At 41.4% G+C, this 21,515-nt stretch overlaps 1 protein-coding gene across 3 annotated transcripts in view; it reads right to left on the minus strand.

Moving 5' to 3' along the window:
* Positions 1-6,550: 6,550 nt before the first annotated feature.
* Positions 6,551-21,515, minus strand: part of smarca2 (SWI/SNF related BAF chromatin remodeling complex subunit ATPase 2) — a 167,431-nt gene continuing 152,466 nt past the window's right edge. For all 3 annotated transcript variants that reach the window (XM_061980411.1, XM_061980410.1, XM_061980409.1), the window contains one exon: positions 6,551-7,236. In XM_061980411.1, coding sequence (XP_061836395.1) covers positions 7,201-7,236 — 36 coding nt within the window. In that variant the 3' untranslated portion in view covers positions 6,551-7,200. The remainder of the gene's footprint in view (positions 7,237-21,515) is intronic.

Consider the following 21,515-nt stretch of genomic DNA (forward strand, 5'->3'; position numbering starts at 1 on the left):
GGTTACCATAGTCAGACGCACTGTGCTTCAACATACGGTATTATTATGGTGTGTGTATAAGTACCGCAAAATGGCACTACTCCAGTAGATATATTATCTGGCATTTTGTTTTGTAATATTACAATAAACAACTTTTCTTACCTTCTGGTACCTACTTGGAATCTGCGTAAGTTCTGAAAATTTGCCCGCGTCTGTCATTGTAGTCCGTGCCGACGCCGTAGTCGATAAGCTTCTTCTTTTTCTCCATCTTCTTGTTATGGGACATTCATCCTCCGCTAAAGGTGTAACGGTACACAAAAATGTTGGTTCGGTACGTACCTTGGTTTAGAGGTCACGGTTCGGTTCATTTTCGGTACAGTAAGAAAACAACAAAATGTACATTTTCTGGTTATTTATTTACCAAAATGTGTAAACAATGGCTTTATCCTTTTAACATTGCTCTAAAATAGCTCTGTGTGAGATGGATGTGAGCCACCACTAGGCTGATCAGTGCAACAGCAGGCAGTCATGAATGCTAAGCATAACAATAACGTACTTATACTCATAGGGTCCAATGTCAGGGTTAATGTGGTCAACATATACAAAATAAAAACTAAATAAGATAAGGCTCAGAATGGTTTCTTAAAGGCCTACTGAAATGCGATTTTCTTATTCTTATACGGGGATAGCAGGTCCATTCTATGTGTCATACTTGATCATTTTGCGATATTGCCATGTTTTTGCTGAAAGGATTTAGTAGAGAACATCGACGAAAAAGTTCGCAACTTTTGGTCGCTGATAAAAAAAGCCTTGCCTGTACTGGAAGTAGCAGACGAGTAGCGTGACGTCACAGGTTGTGGAGCTCCTCACATCTGCACATTGTTTACAATCATGGCCACCAGCAGCGAGAGCGATTCGAACCGAGAAAGCGACGATTTCCCCATTAATTTGAGCGAGGATGAAAGATTTGTGGATGAGGAAAGTGAGAGTGAAGGACTAGAGGGCAGTGGGAGCGATTCAGATGCTGTGAGAGGCGGGTGGGACCTGATATTCAGCTGGGAATGACTAAAACAGTAAATAAACACAAGACATATATATACTCTATTAGCCACAACACAACCAGGCTTATTGTTAATATGCCACAAATTAATCCCGCATAACAAACACCTCCCCCCTCCCGTCCATATAACCCGCCAATACAACTCAAACACCTGCACAACACACTCAATCCCACAGCCCAAAGTACCGTTCACCTCCCCAAACTTCATACAGCACATATATTTCCCCAAAGTTACGTACATGACATGCACATAGCGGCACGCACGTACGGGCAAGCGATCAAATGTTTGGAAGCCGCAGCTGCATGCGTACTCACGGTACTGCGTCTGCGCATCCAACTCAAAGTCCTCCTGGTAAGAGTCTCTGTTGTCCCAGTTCTCCACAGGCCAATGGTAAAGCTTGACTGTCATCTTCCGGGAATGTAAACAATGAAACACCGGCTGTGTTTGTGTTGCTGCAGCCGCCCGCAATACACCGCTTCCCACCTACAGCTTTCTTCTTTGCTGTCTCCATTGTTCATTGAACAAATTGCAAAAGATTCACCAACACAGATGTCCAGAATACTGTGGAATTTTGTGATGAAAACAGACGACTTAATAGCTGGCCACCATGCTGTCCCAAAATGTCCTCCACAATCCGTGACGTCACGCGCTGACGTTATCATACCGAGACGTTTTCAGCAGGATATTTTGGCGCGAAATTTAAAATTGCACTTTAGTAAGCTAACCCGGCCGTATTGGCATGTGTTGCAATGTTAAGATTTCATCATTGATATATAAACTATCAGACTGCGTGGTCGGTAGTAGTGGCTTTCAGTAGGCCTTTAACAAAACCTTTCTACAAATAAAGTGCAACATTAAACTGCTTCAAGTTGTTGCTCAGATTAAATAAAATGACACAAATTTTCTTCTACATATAAAAAGTGCAACATTAAACAGTTTCAAGTCAACTCAGCCTCAGATTAACTTTTCTTTTCCCCCCTAGTCTTTAATAACCCTGGTGACTTTCACTCAATTTTCATGTTTTTTGCCAGAAAAATCAGTCTATCCACATTGTCTGCAGAAAGAGCAGACCTGCTTGCAGTTACAATGTCTCCAGCTGTGGAAAATACCCTTTCACTGGGCACGGAGCTAGCAGGTATGGCGAGGTAGTGCCTGGCTAACTTGGCAGTAAGAGAATATATGGGCTCATTGTTCTCCCACCATAGAAGTGGGTCAAAATCTAGTTTTTAATGCAATATGGTCTTAAATGTGCTGCTATAAAAACATTTGTTATTGCTTTAGCCCTGCCTGACTCGCCGAGGAGAAGCTGCTTGAATGAGGTGGGAGCGGTGTTTGTTCATCTTTCTCTTTGTTGAAGCGATGTTATCCATTGTTGTATCGCACAAACGGGAGATCTTAACGAGGCAGGAGGGTCTTCCAGGTCTGGCTTTTGCATCTTGTAGTAGCTCGGTCGTTGCCAGCATGTACACCTCCGAACCGAACCGAACCCCCCGTACCGAAACGGTTCAATACAAATACACATACCGTTACACCCTTATCCTCCGCTGTTGCCATTTCTAACATAAAGTAGCGTAAAGTTCTAACTTATATCTCGCTATGGAAGCGCTAAAACATACCGGTGTAGTGAGTTTACATTATTCACCCAAGGAACTTTAGTTATTAGAGAGTTCCGGTCGGATGGTTTTTCACGGGACACATTTCCGGCCTTGTTGTTGTTTCCGGATGAGGAGATGCTGCTCCGTTATTGATGGAAGTAAAGTCTGAATGTCATTAAAACAGTTAGCTCCATCTTTTGACACTTCTTCCACTCCCGTCCTTGCACGCTACACCGCTACAACAAAGATGACGGGGAGAAGACGCTGAGCCACGTAAATAAGACCGCCCACAAAACAGCGCATCCTAAAGCGAGGGTCAGAAAGTGACTTGAAGATGATCTGTAAAACATCATCTATGCAACATTTTGACCAAAGAACCACCATTACATGTTATGTAGACCACAAGGAAGAGTTTTACATTTAGAAAAAAATCATAATATGACCTCTTTAATGAGCTTTATACTGTAATCTAGTGCGTCTTTTTTATGAAAACAGACCTAAATACGGTAGCATGTAATGGTGGTTCTTTGTTAAAAATGTTGCATAGATTATGTTTTACAGACCTTCTTTTACAGTCTCTTCAGGATGCGCCGTTTTGTGAGCGGGTCTTATTTATGTGACTCACCTTCGACTGCGTCTTCTACAAACCCCGTTTCCATATGAGTTGGGAAATTGTGTTAGATGTAAATATAAACGGAATACAATGATTTGCAAATCATTTTCAACCCATATTCAATTGAATGCACTACAAAGACAAGATATTTGATGTTCAAACTCATAAACTTTTATTATTTTTTTTGCAAATAATAATTAACTTAGAATTTCATGGCTGCAACACGTGTCAAAGTAGTTGGGAAAGGGCATGTTCACCACTGTGTTACATGGCCTTTCCTTTTAACAACACTCAGTAAATGTTTGGGAACTGAGGAGACACATTTTTTAAGCTTCTCAGGTATAATTTTTTCCCATTCTTGCTTGATGTACAGCTTAAGTTGTTCAACAGTCCGGGGGTCTCCGTTGTGGTATTTTAGGCTTCATGATGCGCCACACATTTTCAATGGGAGACAGGTCTGGACTACAGGCAGGCCAGTCTAGTACCCGCACTCTTTGACTATGAAGCCATGTTGATGTAACACGTGGCTTGGCATTGTCTTGCTGAAATAAGCAGGGGCGTCCATGGTAACGTTGCTTGGATGGCAACATATGTTGCTCCAAAACCTGTATGTACCTTTCAGCATTAATGGCGCCTTCACAGATGTGTAAGTTACCCATGTCTTGGGCACTAATACACCCCCATACCATCACACATGCTGGCTTTTCAATTTTGCGCCTATAACTAACCGGATGGTTCTTTTCCTCTTTGGTCCGGTGGACACAACGTCCACACTTTCCAAAAACAATTTGAAATGTGGACTCGTCAGACCACAGAACACTTTTACACTTTGTATCAGTCCATCTTAGATGAGCTCAGGCCCAGCGAAATTGACGGCGTTTCTGGGTGTTGTTGATAAACGGTTTTCGCCTTGCATAGGAGAGTTTTAACTTGCACTTACAGATGTAGCGACCAACTTTAGTTACTGACAGTGGGTTTCTGAAGTGTTCCTGAGTCCATGTGGTGATATCCTTTACACACTGATGTCGCTTGTTGATGCAGTACAGCCTGAGGGCTCGAAAGTCACGGGCTTAGCTGCTTACGTGCAGTGATTTCTCCAGATTCTCTGAACCCTTTGATGATATTACGGACCGTAGATGGTGAAAACCCTAAATTCCTTGCAATAGCTGGTTGAGAAAGGTTTTTCTTAAACTGTTCAACACTTTGCTCACGCATTTGTTGACGAAGTGGTGACCCTCGCCCCATCCTTGTTTGTGAATGACTGAGCATTTCATGGAATCTACTTTTATACCCAATCATAGCACCCACCTGTTCCCAATTAGCCTGTTCACCTGTGGGATGTTCCAAATAAGTGTTTGATGAGCATTCCTCAACTTTATCAGTATTTATTGCCACCTTTCCCAACTTCTTTGTCACGTGTTGCTGGCATCAAATTCTAAAGTTAATGATTATTTGCAAAAAAAAAAAAATGTTTATCAGTTTGAACATCAAATATGTTGTCTTTGTAGCATATTCAACTGAATATGGGTTGAAAAGGATTTGCAAATCATTGTATTCCGTTTATATTTACATCTAACACAATTTCCCAACTCATATGGAAACGAGGTTTGTACCTGTCCAAGGTTTCTCATTGTGCCCATTGGGTTGAGTTTTTTCTTGCTCTGATGTGGGATCAGAGCCAAGGAAGTCGTCAAGGATTGTGATTAAGGGCTATATAAATAAACTTTGATTGATTGAAGTAGCTTATTGACTACGGTGCGGAGTACAATGGCGGAGGCGCGTACATTTTCGGGACTTACGCAGATCCTAAATACACACCAGCAGGTACCAATACTGTAGTTAAAAAAAGTTGGTGTTGCATAATAGGGGGATTTAAAACACCAAATAATATGTATTCTCATTGTTGCCATTTTGGGGTCCTTATACACTGTCATGACTTGGTCCTGGGTGTTTGCTTTTCCGGGATGCAACGGAAAGTTGGCTCGGGCGAGACGGGAATGTAAGTACATTTTTATTTAAACACTATAACTACAAAAAAAGGAAGTAAACAAAAGGTGCGCACAATGGCGGAGAACAAACTATGAAACCAAAAAGACTATAAACATGGAACAAAAACTTACTTTGGCATGGGACATGAAGCAGGATCTAAGAGGATGAAGAGTGTGTAGAGCATAATTGTGGGATGTCGTCAGACCGACAAACTGAAAACAATGAACTTAAATACTACAGACATGATTAACGAAAACAGGTGCGTGACTCAAAACGTGAAACAGGTGCGTGACGTGACAGGTGAAAACTAATGGTTGCTATGGTGACAAAACAAAAGTGCACAAAAAGTCCAAAAACAAAAAAGAACATGACTAAAACAAAAACATGATCACACAGACATGACATACACGCACTATAATAATACCCGTATGTTGAAGCAAAGCACGTCTGACTACGGTAGCCGCAATGCGCCGACAATTAAGCGGTGCGGTTTTTGGTAGCTTACTAAAGTCGTATTAGAACATTTGACAGATTTTTGAGCGCCATGTGTAATATATATATTCGTAAAACCTCTAAAGGCTTAGTGGCCACATGCGTGGACAGCACCTTTTAGCTCTTATTTCCAAAATTGTGTACACTACTGAATTGGGGTCTTATGTGGACACTTATACTGCCATCTGGTGGTGTCAGAAGGGTATAACATACAATGGAATTTGGAAAAAAAAGTGTAAATAAAAAAATGTGCATGTCACTACACACATGAAGTACACGTTTGTGTACTAATGGTAAGTACATCATATCAAAAGATGATTTTTAGTTTTTATTTAATTAGGGTCCAATAAGCCCAAATAGCAAAGAGAAATAAAAAAATATAAAAATAAGAAATAAAAAAAGGATGTAAACAAACAGCTTGGTACTAAAGAGGTATAGAAACATCAAAGTTTGGGTGTTGCTTGCTTACTTACCGGTACTTGTTAGCATCATTTATTGAACAGGCATCAACCTGCAGTCCATACCTATCTCTTACCTGTGATTGCCATCTACTGGTCACACTTATCCATCCACCTTGTATGACATAAAATTGGTTCGAGGTCAGTAAGCACAACCAGAATTAATACATTCACAAGGCGCACTTGTACATTTTTGAGAAAATTAAAGGATTTCAAGCCTAATAGCCTGAAAAATACAGTATATTTATACTATAAACATGATCCCCACAGAGAGGGAGACCTCGTTAATCCAGAGTCTCTGTGAAAATAACAATTTCGATGCTTGGCATGACAGGTTGACTCGACAAAAAGACCAACAACATGTTTTTTGTGCTCCAAATTGGTGATTTTTAATTGGCTCTGGGCTATGCGACACGACCACGAAGACATTGTGCAAAGAAAGCAAACATTAAGTCACACTTGATACGGGCGAGGATACGGCAAAATGACTTACATGCTAAAAAACACAGAAAATCCACAAAGACTGCCCCGATACCGGATGCACAAATACATCAAAAATACTGATTCAAATATATTGTTTAAAAGCCATAATACTGATTTTTATTTTTTAACAATGTTTTTGTCCCTCGTTTCTAATGTTCTGCAAAAGTCCACTCCAGCAGTCCAGGAGCAAAACAAACTTGTTAGTGAGCGTAAGTAAGCGTGTGCTTCTTGGTAGACAACTTGGCACTGCGCGAGGTGATGCCCAATTATGCCCACTTTTTTTCCCCCAAAATTTCATGTCATTATGTGGTCTTGTAAAGGTGCAAGCGAGCGTTAAGTAACAATTGCAAAAGCTAGTGATATAAGCCTCTCTGGAAGTTTAAAAATGTACTAAAAAAAGTGTCTTTGAAAACAAGGATATGGGGAATAAGGAAGACGTACACTGCGTGAACTAACAGGACAAATGAAGAAGGAGACCCAAAAAAAAAAGAACCTGGACAGTATAGGACCTTATTTCAGGTTGCACCTCCTCACTCGTCATCACTCCTGCTCCCGTCCGACTGGTCCTGCAGAGACACACAAAAAGCAATAATGGAAATTTAGAAGACGATGAGGATTTATTTTTTTGTCCGCTCAGGGCATCGACGCAAGTCCAGTCCACAAACAAGACAGAAGTACAAACCCCGTTTCCATATGAGTTGGGAAATTGTGTTAGATGTAAATATAAACGGAATACAATGATTTGCAAATCCTTTTCAACCCATAATCAATTGAATGCACTACAAAGACAACATATTTGATGTTCAAACTCATAAACTTTATATTTTTTTTTGCAAATAATAATTAACTTAGAATTTCATGGCTGCAACACGTGCCAAAGTAGTTGGGAAAAGGCATGTTCACCACTGTGTTACATCACTTTTTCTTTTAACAACACTCAATAAACGTTTGGGAACTGAGGAAACTAATTGTTGAAGCTTTGAAAGTGGAATTCTTTCCCATTCTTGTTTTATGTAGAGCTTCAGTCGTTCAACAGTCCGGGGTCTCCGCTGTCGTATTTTACGCTTCATAATGCGCCACACATTTTCGATGGGAGACAGGTCTGGACTGCAGGCGGGCCAGGAAAGTATCCGCACTCTTTTCTTACATACACGTGCTGAATGTGGCTTGGAATTGTCTTGCTGAAATAAGCAAGGGCGTCCATGAAAAAGACGGCGCTTAGATGGTAGCATATGTTGATCCAAAACCTGTATGTACCTTTCAGCATTACTGTGCCTTCACAGTTGTGTAAGTTACCCATGCCTTGGGCACTAATGCACCCCCACACCATCACAGATGCTGGCTTTTGAACTTTGCGTCGATAACAGTCTGGATGGTTCGCTTCCCCTTTGGTCCGGATGACACGATGTTGAATATTTCCAAAAACAATTTGAAATGTGGACACTTGTCCACTTTGCATGAGTCCATCTTAGATGATCTCGGGCCCAGAGAAGCCGGCGGCGTTTCTGGATGTTGTTGATAAATGGCTTTCGCTTTGCATAGTAGAGCTTTAACTTGCACTTACAGATGTAGCGACCAACTGTATTTAGTGACAGTGGTTTTCTGAAGTGTTCCTGAGCCCATGTGGTGATATCCTTCAGAGATTGATGTCGGTTTTTGATACAGTGCCGTCTGATGGATCGAAGGTCACGGTCATTCAATGTTGGTTTCCGGCCATACCGCTTACGTGGAGTGATTTCTCCAGATTCTCTGAACCTTTTGATGATATTATGGACCGTAGATGTTGAAATCCCTAAATTTCTTGCAATTGCACTTTGAGAAACGTTTGTTCTTAAACTGTTTGACTATTTGCTCACACAGTTGTGGACAAAGGGGTGTACCTCGCCCCATCCTTTCTTGTGAAAGACTGAGCACTTTTTGGGAAGCTGTTTTTATACCCAATCATGGCACCCACCTGTTCCCAATTTGCCTGCTCACCTGTGGGATGTTCCAAATAAGTGTTTGATGAGCATTCCTCAACTTTATCAGTATTTATTGCCACCTTTCCCAACTTCTTTGTCACGTGTTGCTGGCAACAAATTCTAAAGTTAATGATTATTTGCAAAAAAAAAAGTTTATCAGTTTGAACATCAAATATGTTGTCTTTGTAGCATATTCAACTGAATATGGGTTGAAAATGATTTGCAAATCATTGTATTCCGTTTATATTTACAACTAACACAATTTCCCAACTCATATGGAAACGGGGTTTGTAAAAAAGAGAGAACAAAAAGAGGCCTTTTTTTTTTTTTAGACTGCTGCCTGCTGACACTCTGCGGGCAGAGGCGGACAAGGAGTGTCGAGACCTAATGACACATGGTTAAGAAGGGAGGTGTTGATGTTAAACCCCTGCTGTCCTTTATAATTGTCCTCATATTTTGTATATATTTCCTTGTGCAGGGGACACAGACAAATTGGCTACACAATTTGACCAAGTTTTGTATGATTTCTTTCTATCATTCTGATTCTTAGCACCATCCTTACACTCAAAGCCATGTTTAGAAAACTAAGTTTTGCCCGTCTAGCTATGAGTTAATGCCAGCGAGTAAGGCGCCGAATCTTATGGGGTTCACTGTGGCAAGTAGCGCTGAGGATGTAACTGAAGCTTATTCGTAACCCAAACGTTTACTTGCAACTTAAAGGGGAACTGCACATTCACAATCCTTATGTGAGACAAGAACACACGTCTTTCTCTTTTTTGAGCAATTTAAATTCGAAAAAACGGCTAGTGTAAGATAGCTAACAATTAAAATAGTGGGATTCATCTATTCTGCCTAGACAGCCCTCTAAAAACACCCACAAACTGCCAAATGTCTTAACCAAGTATTAGCAACATTGTTATTGCAAGTAGAGATGTCCGATAATATCGTACTGCCGATATTATCGGCCGATAAATGCTTTAAAATGTAATATCGGAAATTATCGGTATCGGTTTCAAAAAGTAAAATGTATGACTTTTTAAAACGCCGCTGTGTACACGGACGTAGGGAGAAGTACAGAGCGCCAATAAACCTTGAAGGCACTGCCTTTGTGTGCCGGCCCAGTCACATAATATCTATGGCTTTTCACACACACAAGTAAATGCACGTATACTTGTTCAACAGCCATACAGGTCACACTGAGGGTGGCCGTATAAACAACTTTAACACTGTTACAAAGATGCGCCACACTGTGAACCCACACCAAACAAGAATGACAAACACATTTCGGGAGAACATCCGCACCGTAACACAACACAAACACAACAGAACAAATACCCAGAACCCCTTGCAGCACTACCTCTTCCAGAACGCTACAATATACACCCCCCGCTATCCCCTACCCCCTGCCCCCCCACACCTCAACCCCGCCCACCTCAACCTCCTCATGCTCTCTCAGGGAGGGCATGTCCCAAATTAGCAGGTAGCTAAAGTCGGAAACAGCGGGAGGCAATGTGCAGGTAAAAAGGTAACTAATGCTGAAACCAAAAATAAACAAAAGGTGAGTGCCCCTAAGAAAAGGCACTGGAGCTTAGGGAAGGCTATGCAGAACAAAACTAAAACTAAACTGGCTATAAAGTAAACAAAAACAGAATGCTGGACGACAGCAAAAACTTACTGTGAGGGCATAGACGGCATCCACAAAGTACATCCCAACATGACGTGACAATCAACAATGTCTCCAAAAAGAAGGATAAAAACGACTGAAATATTCTTGATTGCTAAAACAAAGTTTATACGGGAAATATTGCTCAAAGGAAGACATGAAACTGCTACAGGAAAATACCAAAAAAAGAGAAAAAGCCACCAAAATAGGAGCGCAAGACAAGAAGTAAAACACTACACACAGGAAAACAGCATAAAAGTCCAAATAAGTCAGGGTGTGATGTGACAGGTGGTGACAGTACACCTACTTTGAGACAAGAGCTATAGTGATGCATGCTTGGTTATGCTTTAAAGTCATATCCAACAATTGCGACAACGACTTTTTACTGTCAACTGAGTTTTATTTTTTAATTATTTCAGCTGGTGGTGTGCCTCCGCATTTTTTCAACGCAAAAAATGTGCCTTGGCTCAAAAAAGGTTGAAAAACACTGGTTTAATGCATCCAGTGGGGCATCACAACAAAATTAGGCATAATAATGTGTTAATTCCACGACTGTGTATATCGATATCGGTTGATATTGGTATCGGTAATTAAGAGTTGGACAATATCGGAATATCGGATATCGGCAAAATTGCAAGTGCTAATGCCGAGGAACTATTTTTGGTAACATGGCGCCTTCTTTACTCAGGTAACGTACCTACTGCAGCTCCTGACATACCGAGCTAGTGAGCTGCTGCATAGCCTTTGAGTTGGTAAAAGTCTGTACTAATTTATAAGTCATGCCTTACACTAGTTTAAGAACTTTGAAATTCACATTAGACCTGAAGACATTGCTAGGAAGACGCTAGTTTCATCCCAGCATTATTTTTACCTGAGGGGTGAGGATTCTTATCTAAATGGGTATTGCAAGTCCTGTACTGAAATATATGAACATCCCATCAGTGGGTATTCCTATTGAGAGCATACATTGTACAGTAAGTGATTGTTTAATTATGTTCATCGTTTGTTTATCTTGGGAAAGCACTTAGCAATACTGCTACATGTTTCACGAAAGCCGGATCTGCTTTGCACTCAACTTCTAAAACCTGTAGCTCATTCTCCTTATATTCATCATTTGTCCCAAAGTAGTGGTTGTTGGCTCTCATGAAGTTCGCCATGATTAGTAGTAGTTGTATTTTGTTGAAGGAAATAGAAAACGTTGCAATGTGCTCTGTGAAATCAAATCGACATTGTACACTGGGCAAAAATATAAACGCAACACTTTTGTTTTTGCTCCCATTTTTCATGAGTTGAAGTCAAATAACTAAAACGTTAACTACTGTATACACACAACGGACCTGTTCCGCTCAAATATTGTTCTGTCTACATCTGTGTTAGTGAGCATTTCTTTTTTGCCAAAATAATCCATCCCACCTCACAGGTGTGGCATACCAAGATGAAGTGAAGTGAATTATATTTATATAGCGCTTTTCTCTAGTGACTCAGAGCGCTTTACATAGTGAAACCCAATATCTAAGTTACATTTAAACCAGTGTGGGTGGCACTGGGAGCAGGTGGGTAAAATGTCTTGCCCAGGGACACAACGGCAGTGACTAGGATGGCGGAAGCAGGAATCGAACCTGGAACCCTCAAGTTGCTGGCACAGCCACTCTACCAACCGAGCTATGCCGCCCCACAAGATGCTGATTAAACAGCATGATTATTACATAGGTGTGCCTTAAGCTGCCCACAATAAAAGGCCACATTAAAATGTGCAGTTTTATCACACAACACAATGCCACAAATGTCGCACGTTTTGAGGGAGCGTGCAGTTGGCATGCTGACTGCAGGAATGTACCTGTAAATTGAATGTTCATTTCGCTATCTTTAGCAGTCTACAAATCATTTCAGAGAATTTGGCAGTACATCCAACCGGCCTCACAACCGAAGACCACGTGTAACCACACCAGCCCAAGACCTCCGCATCCAGCAGGTGCACCTCCATGATCGTCTGAGACCAGCCACCCGGACAGGTGCTGCAACAATTGGTTTGCATAACCAAATAATGTCTGCACAAACTGTGAGAAACCCTCTCAGGGAAGCTCATCTGCATGCTTGTCGTCTAATTAATTACTTTTGGAAGATTCCATCACAATCTGTTTATTTCTCTCTATTAAAAAAAAAAAAAAAACACTACTAAAAATTCAACTGATCGTCAACAATGGACAAAATTTAACGATACATATTTAACTACCAAATAGTAACCCGGGCGTTTATTTCACAAAATCGATTTTGGAGACAGGCGTTTAAAAGAAGCAGGCGGTTATTTGCACAAGGCTTTTACTTATTTTTGCACCAGCCTGCACTAAGCCATTATTTGGTTACAATGGTTACTGTCCAGTATTTTTTTTTCGTACAAAAAACTTTAAATGTAAAAGCTATTGTAAACATACAAACAAAAAAACAAGAGATCAACATGAGGTAGGCTATCAAAAGACAAGAGATCAACATGGCAGTGGTGCAACAATTGTCAAATAGAATACCAATACTAAAAATAAATAAACTTTTTAAATAAAGCAGCCTACCGGGAAAAATAAAATTATGGTACCAAGTACTCAAGTACAAAACCCACCATCAAAACAGAACAATAACACTGTCACTCAAATAAAATAAAGGCTACAGTACTCCAACTTTTAAATAAAGCAGCATACAGGACAAATAAAATGATGGTACCAAGTACTCTATAAAACCATCAAAACAATAATACTGCAGCAAACGCAACCCCAGTAGCATTTTAATCTAAATTATGCAAATAACAGCCCATGGGCGGCTATTTGGACATAGGCGGTTATTAGGAAGAGGCGGTTAATTCACAAAATGGGGTTGGACCCCGGGCGGCTATTAAGACATGGGCGGTTATTTGCCCAAGGGCGTTTATTTGGTAATATACGGTATAAAAATCTGTAGCTGAAGACAGTCCTAGAATAATGATGTGGAAAAATCAAGAAAGCCAATAGCCCAGACCTTCCTCAAGGATAAATGTTTTATTATTAATCAGTGGAAAATATCTTCTATGACAGTGTTTTTCAACCACTAGTGTGCCGCGAGATACAGTCTGATGTGCCGTGGGAGATTATCTAAATTCACATATTTGGGTTAAAAACATTTTTTGCAAACCAGTAATTATAGTCTGCAAATGATGTGTTGTTGTTGAGTGTCGGTGCTGTCTAGAGCTCGGCAGAGTAACCGTGTAATACTCTTCCATATCAGTAGGTGGCAGCCGGTAGCTAATTGTTTTGTAAAGGCAGGTAAAAAGGTGTCTTATGCTTAAACCAAAAATAAACAAAAGGTGAGTGCCCCTAAGACAGAGGTGGGCAACCTTTACCACTCAAAGAGCCATTTTGACCAGTTTCACAAATTAAAGAAAACATGTATGTATAAACCAGGGGTCTCAGACACGCGGCCCACACCTTAATATGAAAATTGAATGTTAGTACGGCCCGCGAGTTTTATATGAATGGCGCTTGACACCGTCATACTTGTCAAACCTCCCGATTTTTCCGGCAGACTACGAATTTCAGGGCAGCTATTCTCTCGAACGTGCCGTGATGGTACAGCATTTAGCGCCCGCTACAACCAGCGTGCCGGCCCAGCCACACGTTGTATGGGGCTTCTGCTTGCTCAAGTAAGTTACAGCAAGGCATACTTGGTCAACAACCACACAGGTTACACTGACGGTGGCGGTATAAAAAACTTTAACACTCTTACTAATAATGCGCCACACTGTGAACCCACACCAAACAAGAATGACAAACACATTTCGGGAGAACATCTGCACCGTAACACAACATAAACACAACAGAACAAATACCCAGAATCCCATGCAGCCCTAACTCTTCCGGGCTACATTATACACCCGCGCTACCAAACCCCGCCCACCTCAACCAACGCACAGAGGGGGGGGGGCAGGTGGTAGCAGGGGTGTATAATGTAGCCCGGAAGAGTCAGGGCTGCATGGGATTCTGGGTATTTGTTCTGCTGTGTTTATGTTGTGTTACGGTGCAGATGTTCTCCCGAAATGTGTTTGTCAGGGCGCCAAATGCTGTACCATCATGGCACGCCCTTATTATTATTGTTAGGGTGAAAATTGGAAAATATTAATCCCGGGAGTTTTCTGCGAGAGGCACCGAAATCCGGAAGTCTCCCAGGAAAATCGGGACGGTCGGCAAGTATGCAGCTGAGCCGCATCAGAGTGATCAAAGAGCCGCATGCGGCTCCGGAGCCGCGGGTTGCCGACCCCTGCCCTAAGAAAAGGCATTGAAGCTTAGGGAAGGCTATGCAGAACGAAAGTAAAACTGAACTGGCTACAAAGTAAACAAAAACGACAGCAAAGACTTACTGTGGAGCAAAGACGGCGTCCACAATGTACATCCGAACATGACATGACTATCAACAATGTCCCCACAAAGAAGGATAAAAACAACTGAAATATTCTTGATTGCTAAAACAAAGTAGATGCGGGAAATATAAGACATGAAACTGCTACAGGAAAATACCAAAAAAAGAGAAAAAGCCACAAAAATAGGAGCGCAAGACAAGAACTAAAACACTACACACAGGAAAACAGCAAAAAACTCCAAATAAGTCAGGGGGTGATGTGACAGGTGGTGACAGTACACCTACTTTGAGACAAGAGCTATAGTGATGCATGCTTGGTTATGCTTTAAAGTCATATCCAACGACTTTTTACTGTCAACTGAGTTTATGATTTCTGCTGGTGGCATTTTTTCAACGCAAAAAATGTGCTTTGGCTCAAAAAAGGTTGAAAAACACTGTTCTATGAAACTAAGCACCGTAGGGGTCTCATTATTACAACTTACTCCTCCCAGTAGGCCAGTCTCTCCCTTCCTTGCAACGCCCCTTCCAGAGTGCAAAACAACCGCAGGGAGAAAATATACTCTCTTTTTTTAGTATTACATTTTCATTTACTGTATTTTATATGTCATTTGTGTGTCGTGTGTTCTTTCTGATTAAGCAATACTGTAATTTAGTAAAGTTACCTAAAACTTAACATTCATCGTTGTTGTAGAAACAGAACGAGTTTGAGAGGGCGGACTTCCTGTCGCAAGATAATCTTGCTACAGTAGTCTTGTCTAAAGTCCATACTTGCCAACCTTGAGACCTCCGATTTCGGGAGGTGGGGGGTGGGGTGTTAGGGCGGGGGGTGGGGCGTGGTTAAGAGGGGAGGAGTATATTTACAGCTAGAATATATATATATATAAGAAATACTTGACTTTCAGTGAATTCTAGCTATAAATATATATTTCTTTTATTATATATATAAAAATAAGAGAAATACTTGAATTTCAGTGTTCATTTATTTACACATATACACACACATAACACTCATCTACTCATTGTTGAGTTAAGGGTTGAATTGTCCATCCTTGTTCTATTCTCTGTCACTATTTTTCGAACCATGCTGAACACCCTCTCTGATGATGCATTGCTGTGTGAAATGCACTAGATGGCAGTATTGTCCTGTTTAAGAGTGTCACAACATTGCTGTTTACGGCAGACGAACTGCTTTACGGTAGAGGAAAACACGTCACTCAGGTCCGCATGGAGCTGGAGGGGGCGTGGCCTCCAGCTCCGCCTGAATTTCGGGAGTTTTTCGGGAGAAAATTTGTCCCGGGAGGTTTTCGGGAGAGGCGCTGAATTTCGGGAGTCTCCCGGAAAATCCGGGAGGGTTGGCAAGTATGCTAAAGTCAAGCATTGGGGTGGGATCATCACACGGTTACGCGAGTGCCTTTTTTTTTTTTTACGACGACAGACAAGTCCACGTTACTGCAGTGTACCAAATTGCTCTTTCTTTGCGACAGCCACCCGTTTCACGATGTATACAAGTTTATATTTTTCATGCTTTTCATATCCACCCTCCTGAAAATGGAAGCAGAAGATCTAGGTGAGACATTTTTACTTGAGGAGTTCGCTTTAAGCTCAGACAAATTTAAGGGTTGACAAATCGAACGCGGGGTTCAAGGCTTCATTTGTCAGCAGATGATTCCGGCTAATGTGGTCATGTTGTCTTCAGCTCTTGAAGGCATGATTGCTGGCGTGACAAGTGACAAGTCGTCATGGTAAGAGGGTACATAATGAGTCACTTGACATGTGAACTGGTGACTCAATGACGCAGGCTGAAGATGTATTTAAGAAAATAAAATAAACCCAACCATCTTGCTGGTGGGTCTTATTCAGAGGTTGCAATGACTGCGGTGTGCAATCGATTTGAGCTTTGGGCAGGGAAGTGTAAGCACCTGATAACGTCAGCGGGATTCAAAGACGATGGCTGGAAGGGACTCTGACGCAAGACTACCGAACATTGCGCCTCCTCATGTTGGATTTGCAAGGTTCATGGCACGATACACTTCAATAGAACATACGTTGAGACATCTGATGTCTGTATTGTTGTCACGTTGTGTAAATGGTAAATAAAAACAGAATACAATGATTTGCAAATCCTTTTCAACTTATATTCAATTGAATAGACTGCAAAGACAAGATACTTAACGTTCGAACTGGTAAACTTTGTTATTTTTTGCAAATATTAGCTCATTTGGAATTTGATGCCCGCAACATGTTTCAAAAAAGCTGGCACAAGTGGCGAAAAAGACTGATAAAGTTGAGGAATGCTCATCAAACACTTATTTGGAACATCCCACAGGTGAACAGGCTAATTGGGAACAGGTGGGTGCCATGATTGGGTATTCATTCAGTCATTCACAAACAAGGATGGGGCGAGGGTCACCGCTTTGTGAACAAATGCGTGAGCAAATTGTCCAACAGTTAAAGAACAACATTTCTCAACGAGCTATTGCAAAGAATTTAGGGATTTCACCATCTACGGTCCGTAATATCATCAAAAGGTTCAGAGAATCTGGAAAAATCACTGCACGTAAGCGGCAAGGCTGAAAACCAACATTGAATGCCTGTGACCTTCGTTACCTCAGGCGGTACGGCATCAAAAAGCGACATCGGTGTGTAAAGGATATCGCCACATGGGCTCAAGAACACTTCAGACAACCACTGTCAGTAACTACAGTTTGTCGCTACATCTGTAAGTGCAAGTTAAAACTCCACTATGCAAAGCGAAAGCCATTTATCAACAACACCCAGAAACGCCGCCGGCTGCGCTGGGCCCGCGCTCATCTAAGATGGACTGCTGCAAAGAGGAAAAGTGTTCTGTGGTCTGACGAGTCCACATTTCAAATTGATTTTGAAAACTGTGTAAGTTGTGTCCTCCGGACCAAAGAGGAAAAGAACCATCCGGATTGTTATAGGCGCAAAGTTCAAAAGCCAGCATCTGTGATGGTATGGGGGTGTATTAGCTTGAGTTTATTTCGAACATGCAAGCATACAACATGATACATTTCTCTTTTCAACATGTTCGAAAAGGAGTAGGAAGAAGCAGAGCTTATTTAATCCTACCCCTTTTCTTTTACATAACAGTGGCTAAAACTTTTGTTCCCTTCCTGTTCTCAATTTATTCACAATGTACTCCATAAGTAATCACAATAAAAATAAATGAATAAATAAACAAATAATATTCGGTGAAGTAAGTTACATTTCATATGGTGAGATGAGTAAGGTCAGTCTATCCTAGCCCGTTAGCTTCTAGCATGCTAGCAGCGATCGGTTTCACAGGACGTGAAACCGATCGCTAGGTCCTGACCATACGTCCTCTTTTCACCGGACATGTCCTCTTATGCGGGGCTGTCGGGCGGTGTTTCTTAAATGCCTCAAATGTCCGGCATTTTGAGTTAAAGGGGAACATTATCACCAGACCTATGTAAGCGTCAATATATACCTTGATGTTGCAGAAAAAAGACCATATATTTTTTTAACCGATTTCCGAACTCTAAATGGGTGAATTTTGGCGAATTAAACGCCTTTCTAATATTCGCTCTCGGAGCGATGACGTCACAACATCGGGAAGCAATCCGCCATTTTCTCAAACACCGAGTCAAATCAGCTCTGTTATTTTCCGTTTTTTCGACTGTTTTCCGTACCTTGGAGACATCATGCCTCGTCGGTGTGTTGTCGGAGGGTGTAACAACACGAACAGGGACGGATTCAAGTTGCACCAGTGGCCCAAAGATGCGAAAGTGGCAAGAAATTGGACGTTTGTTCCGCACACTTTACCGACGAAAGCTATGCTACGACAGAGATGGCAAGAATGTGTGGATATCCTGCGACACTCAAAGCAGATGCATTTCCAACGATAAAGTCAAAGAAATCTGCCGCCAGACCCCCATTGAATCTGCCGGAGTGTGTGAGCAATTCAGGGACAAAGGACCTCGGTAGCACGGCAAGCAATGGCGGCAGTTTGTTCCCGCAGACGAGCGAGCTAAACCCCCTGGATGTCTTGGCTCACACCGTCCCTTATGCCACCGAAGATGATCAAGAGAAGAATATCAACCCTAGCTTCCCTGGCCTGCTGACATCAACTCCAAAACTGGACAGATCAGCTTTCAGGAAGAGGGTATGTCTACAGAATATATTAATTGATGAAAATTGGGCTGTCTGCACTCTCAAAGTGCATGTTGTTGCCAAATGTATTTCATATGCTGTAAACCTAGTTCATAGTTGTTAGTTTCCTTTAATGCCAAACAAACACATACCAATCGTTGGTTAGAAGGCGATCGCCGAATTCGTCCTCGCTTTCTCCCGTGTCGCTGGCTTTCGTGTCGTTTTCGTCGGTTTCGCTTGCATACGGTTCAAACCGATATGGCTCAATAGCTTCAGTTTCTTCTTCAATTTCGTTTTCGCTACCTGCCTCCACACTACAACCATCCGTTTCAATACATGCGTAATCTGTTGAATCGCTTAAGCCGCTGAAATCCGAGTCTGAATCCGAGCTAATGTCGCTATAGTTTGCTGTTCTTTCCGCCAAGTTTGTTTGTGTTGGCTTCACTATGTGACGTCACAGGAAAATGGACGGGTGTATATAACGATGGTTAAAATCAGGCACTTTGAAGCTTTTTTTTAGGGATATTGCGTGATGGGTAAAATTTTGAAAAAAACTTCGAAAAATAAAATAAGCCACTGGGAACTGATTTTTAATGGTTTTAACCCTTCTGAAATTGTGATAATGTTCACCTTTAAGGTTGCTTGTATTATCAATATACGTTCAGGGTTAAGAAGGTTAAAAACACAACAAATTGTGCGTGCAGCAGCATTGGTGAGGGAGGGGGAGAGACAGAGAGAGCGAGAGAGTTATGATAAACGTGCATGCGTCGTCAGGCTCTGCTTTTTATCCATAGATTTATCAAATTAAATTTTTTATTATCTATAGCAGGGGTGTCAAAAGTGTGCATTTTTGTAAGATTTTCCTTGTTTTATTTGGCAAGTTGAAAGAACATGGCGCTAGTATGCTGTTTTTTTTCAATAAAATACTGGAAAGGATAGAAATGTAGTTTGTCTCTTTTATTCGATTATTAATCGATTAATCGAAGTATTATTCGACAGATTAATCGATTATCAAATTAATCGTTAGTTGCAGCCCTAGTGTATTCGTATAGTGCTATACACCTATGTCACGCACACATTCATGCACTGATCCTATTTACTGTATGTTGTCAATCACACTGCAAAGAAAAATGCAATATCTAATATGAATGTATTGAGTCCATGAAGTGACCTATATGTGCACAAACCATGACGTCACACGAAGTAAACTCAGTTACTCAGTCCTGGCGCATTTGTGGCAATTTCAAGGCTCCTGAACATTATTATTTCGCTAACATATTATTTGGCTTAGAAGATAAAGAAAAAGAAGGGCAAGGAGTTTGGTTCTCGCAGTTTGTGTGGCATTTGCTTTAATGCCTGTTCCGAGAAGCATGTGGGTGAGATGTCAGAGGTTGGAGTGATTGACGTAAGTACTAAAACATCTTCTTTGTTATGTGCACTTGTCCACCATTTCAATATGCGACCGTCTGTTTTGGCAAAGAATTATGACGCTGTTGCCTTTTGATGAACGCAACCCCAGCTTCCGTACTGGATGTACAAACCCCGTTTCCATATGAGTTGGGAAATTGTGTTAGATGTAAATATAAACGAAATACAATGATTTGCAAATCCTTTTTCAAGCCATATTCAATTGAATGCACTACAAAGACAAGATATTTGATGTTCAAACTCATAAACTTCATTTATTTTTTGCAAATAATAATTAACTTAGAATTTCATGGCTGCAACACGTGCCAAAGTAGTTGGGAAAGGGCATGTTCACCACTGTGTTACATCACCTTTTCTTTTACCAACACTCAATAAACGATTGGGAACTGAGGAAACTAATTGTTGAAGCTTTGAAAGTGGAATTCTTTCCCATTCTTGTTTTATGTAGAGCTTCAGTCGTTCAACAGTCCGGGGTCTCCGCTGTCGTATTTTACGCTTCATAATGCGCCACACATTTTCGATGGGAGACAGGTCTGGACTGCAGGCGGTCCAGGAAAGTACCCGCACTCTTTTTTTACGAAGCCACGCTGTTGTAACACGTGCTGAATGTGGGTTGGCATTGTCTTGCTGAAATAAGCAGGGGCGTCCATGAAAAAGACCGCGCTTAGATGGCAGCATATGTTGTTCCAAAACCTGTATGTACCTTTCAGCATTAATGGCGCCTTCACAGATGTGTAAGTTACCCATGCCTTGGGCACTAATACACCCCCATACCATCACAGATGCTGGCTTTTGAACTTTGCGTCGATAACAGTCTGAATGGTTTGCTTCCCCTTTGGTCCGGATGACACGATGTCGAATATTTCCGAAAACAATTTGAAATGTGGACTCGTCAGACCACAGAACACTTTTCCACTTTGCATGAGTCCATCTTAGATGATCTCGGGCCCAGAGAAGCCGGCGGCGTTTCTGGATGTTGTTGATAAATGGCTTTCGCTTTGCATAGTAGAGCTTTAATTTGCACTTACAAATGTAGCGACTAACTGTATTTAGTGACAGTGGTATTCTGAAGTGTTCCTGAGCCAATGTGGTGATATCCTTTAGAGATTGATATCGGTTTTTGATACAGTGCCGTCTGAGGGATCGAAGGGCACGGTCATTCAATGTTGGTTTCCGGCCATGCCGCTTACGTGGAGTGATTTCTCCAGATTCTCTGAACCTTTTGATGATATTATGGACCGTAGATGTTGAAATCCCTAAATTTCTTGCAATTGCACTTTGAGAA

Source organism: Nerophis lumbriciformis, linkage group LG20, assembly GCF_033978685.3.
Source record: "Nerophis lumbriciformis linkage group LG20, RoL_Nlum_v2.1, whole genome shotgun sequence".
Taxonomy (NCBI): domain Eukaryota; kingdom Metazoa; phylum Chordata; class Actinopteri; order Syngnathiformes; family Syngnathidae; genus Nerophis; species Nerophis lumbriciformis.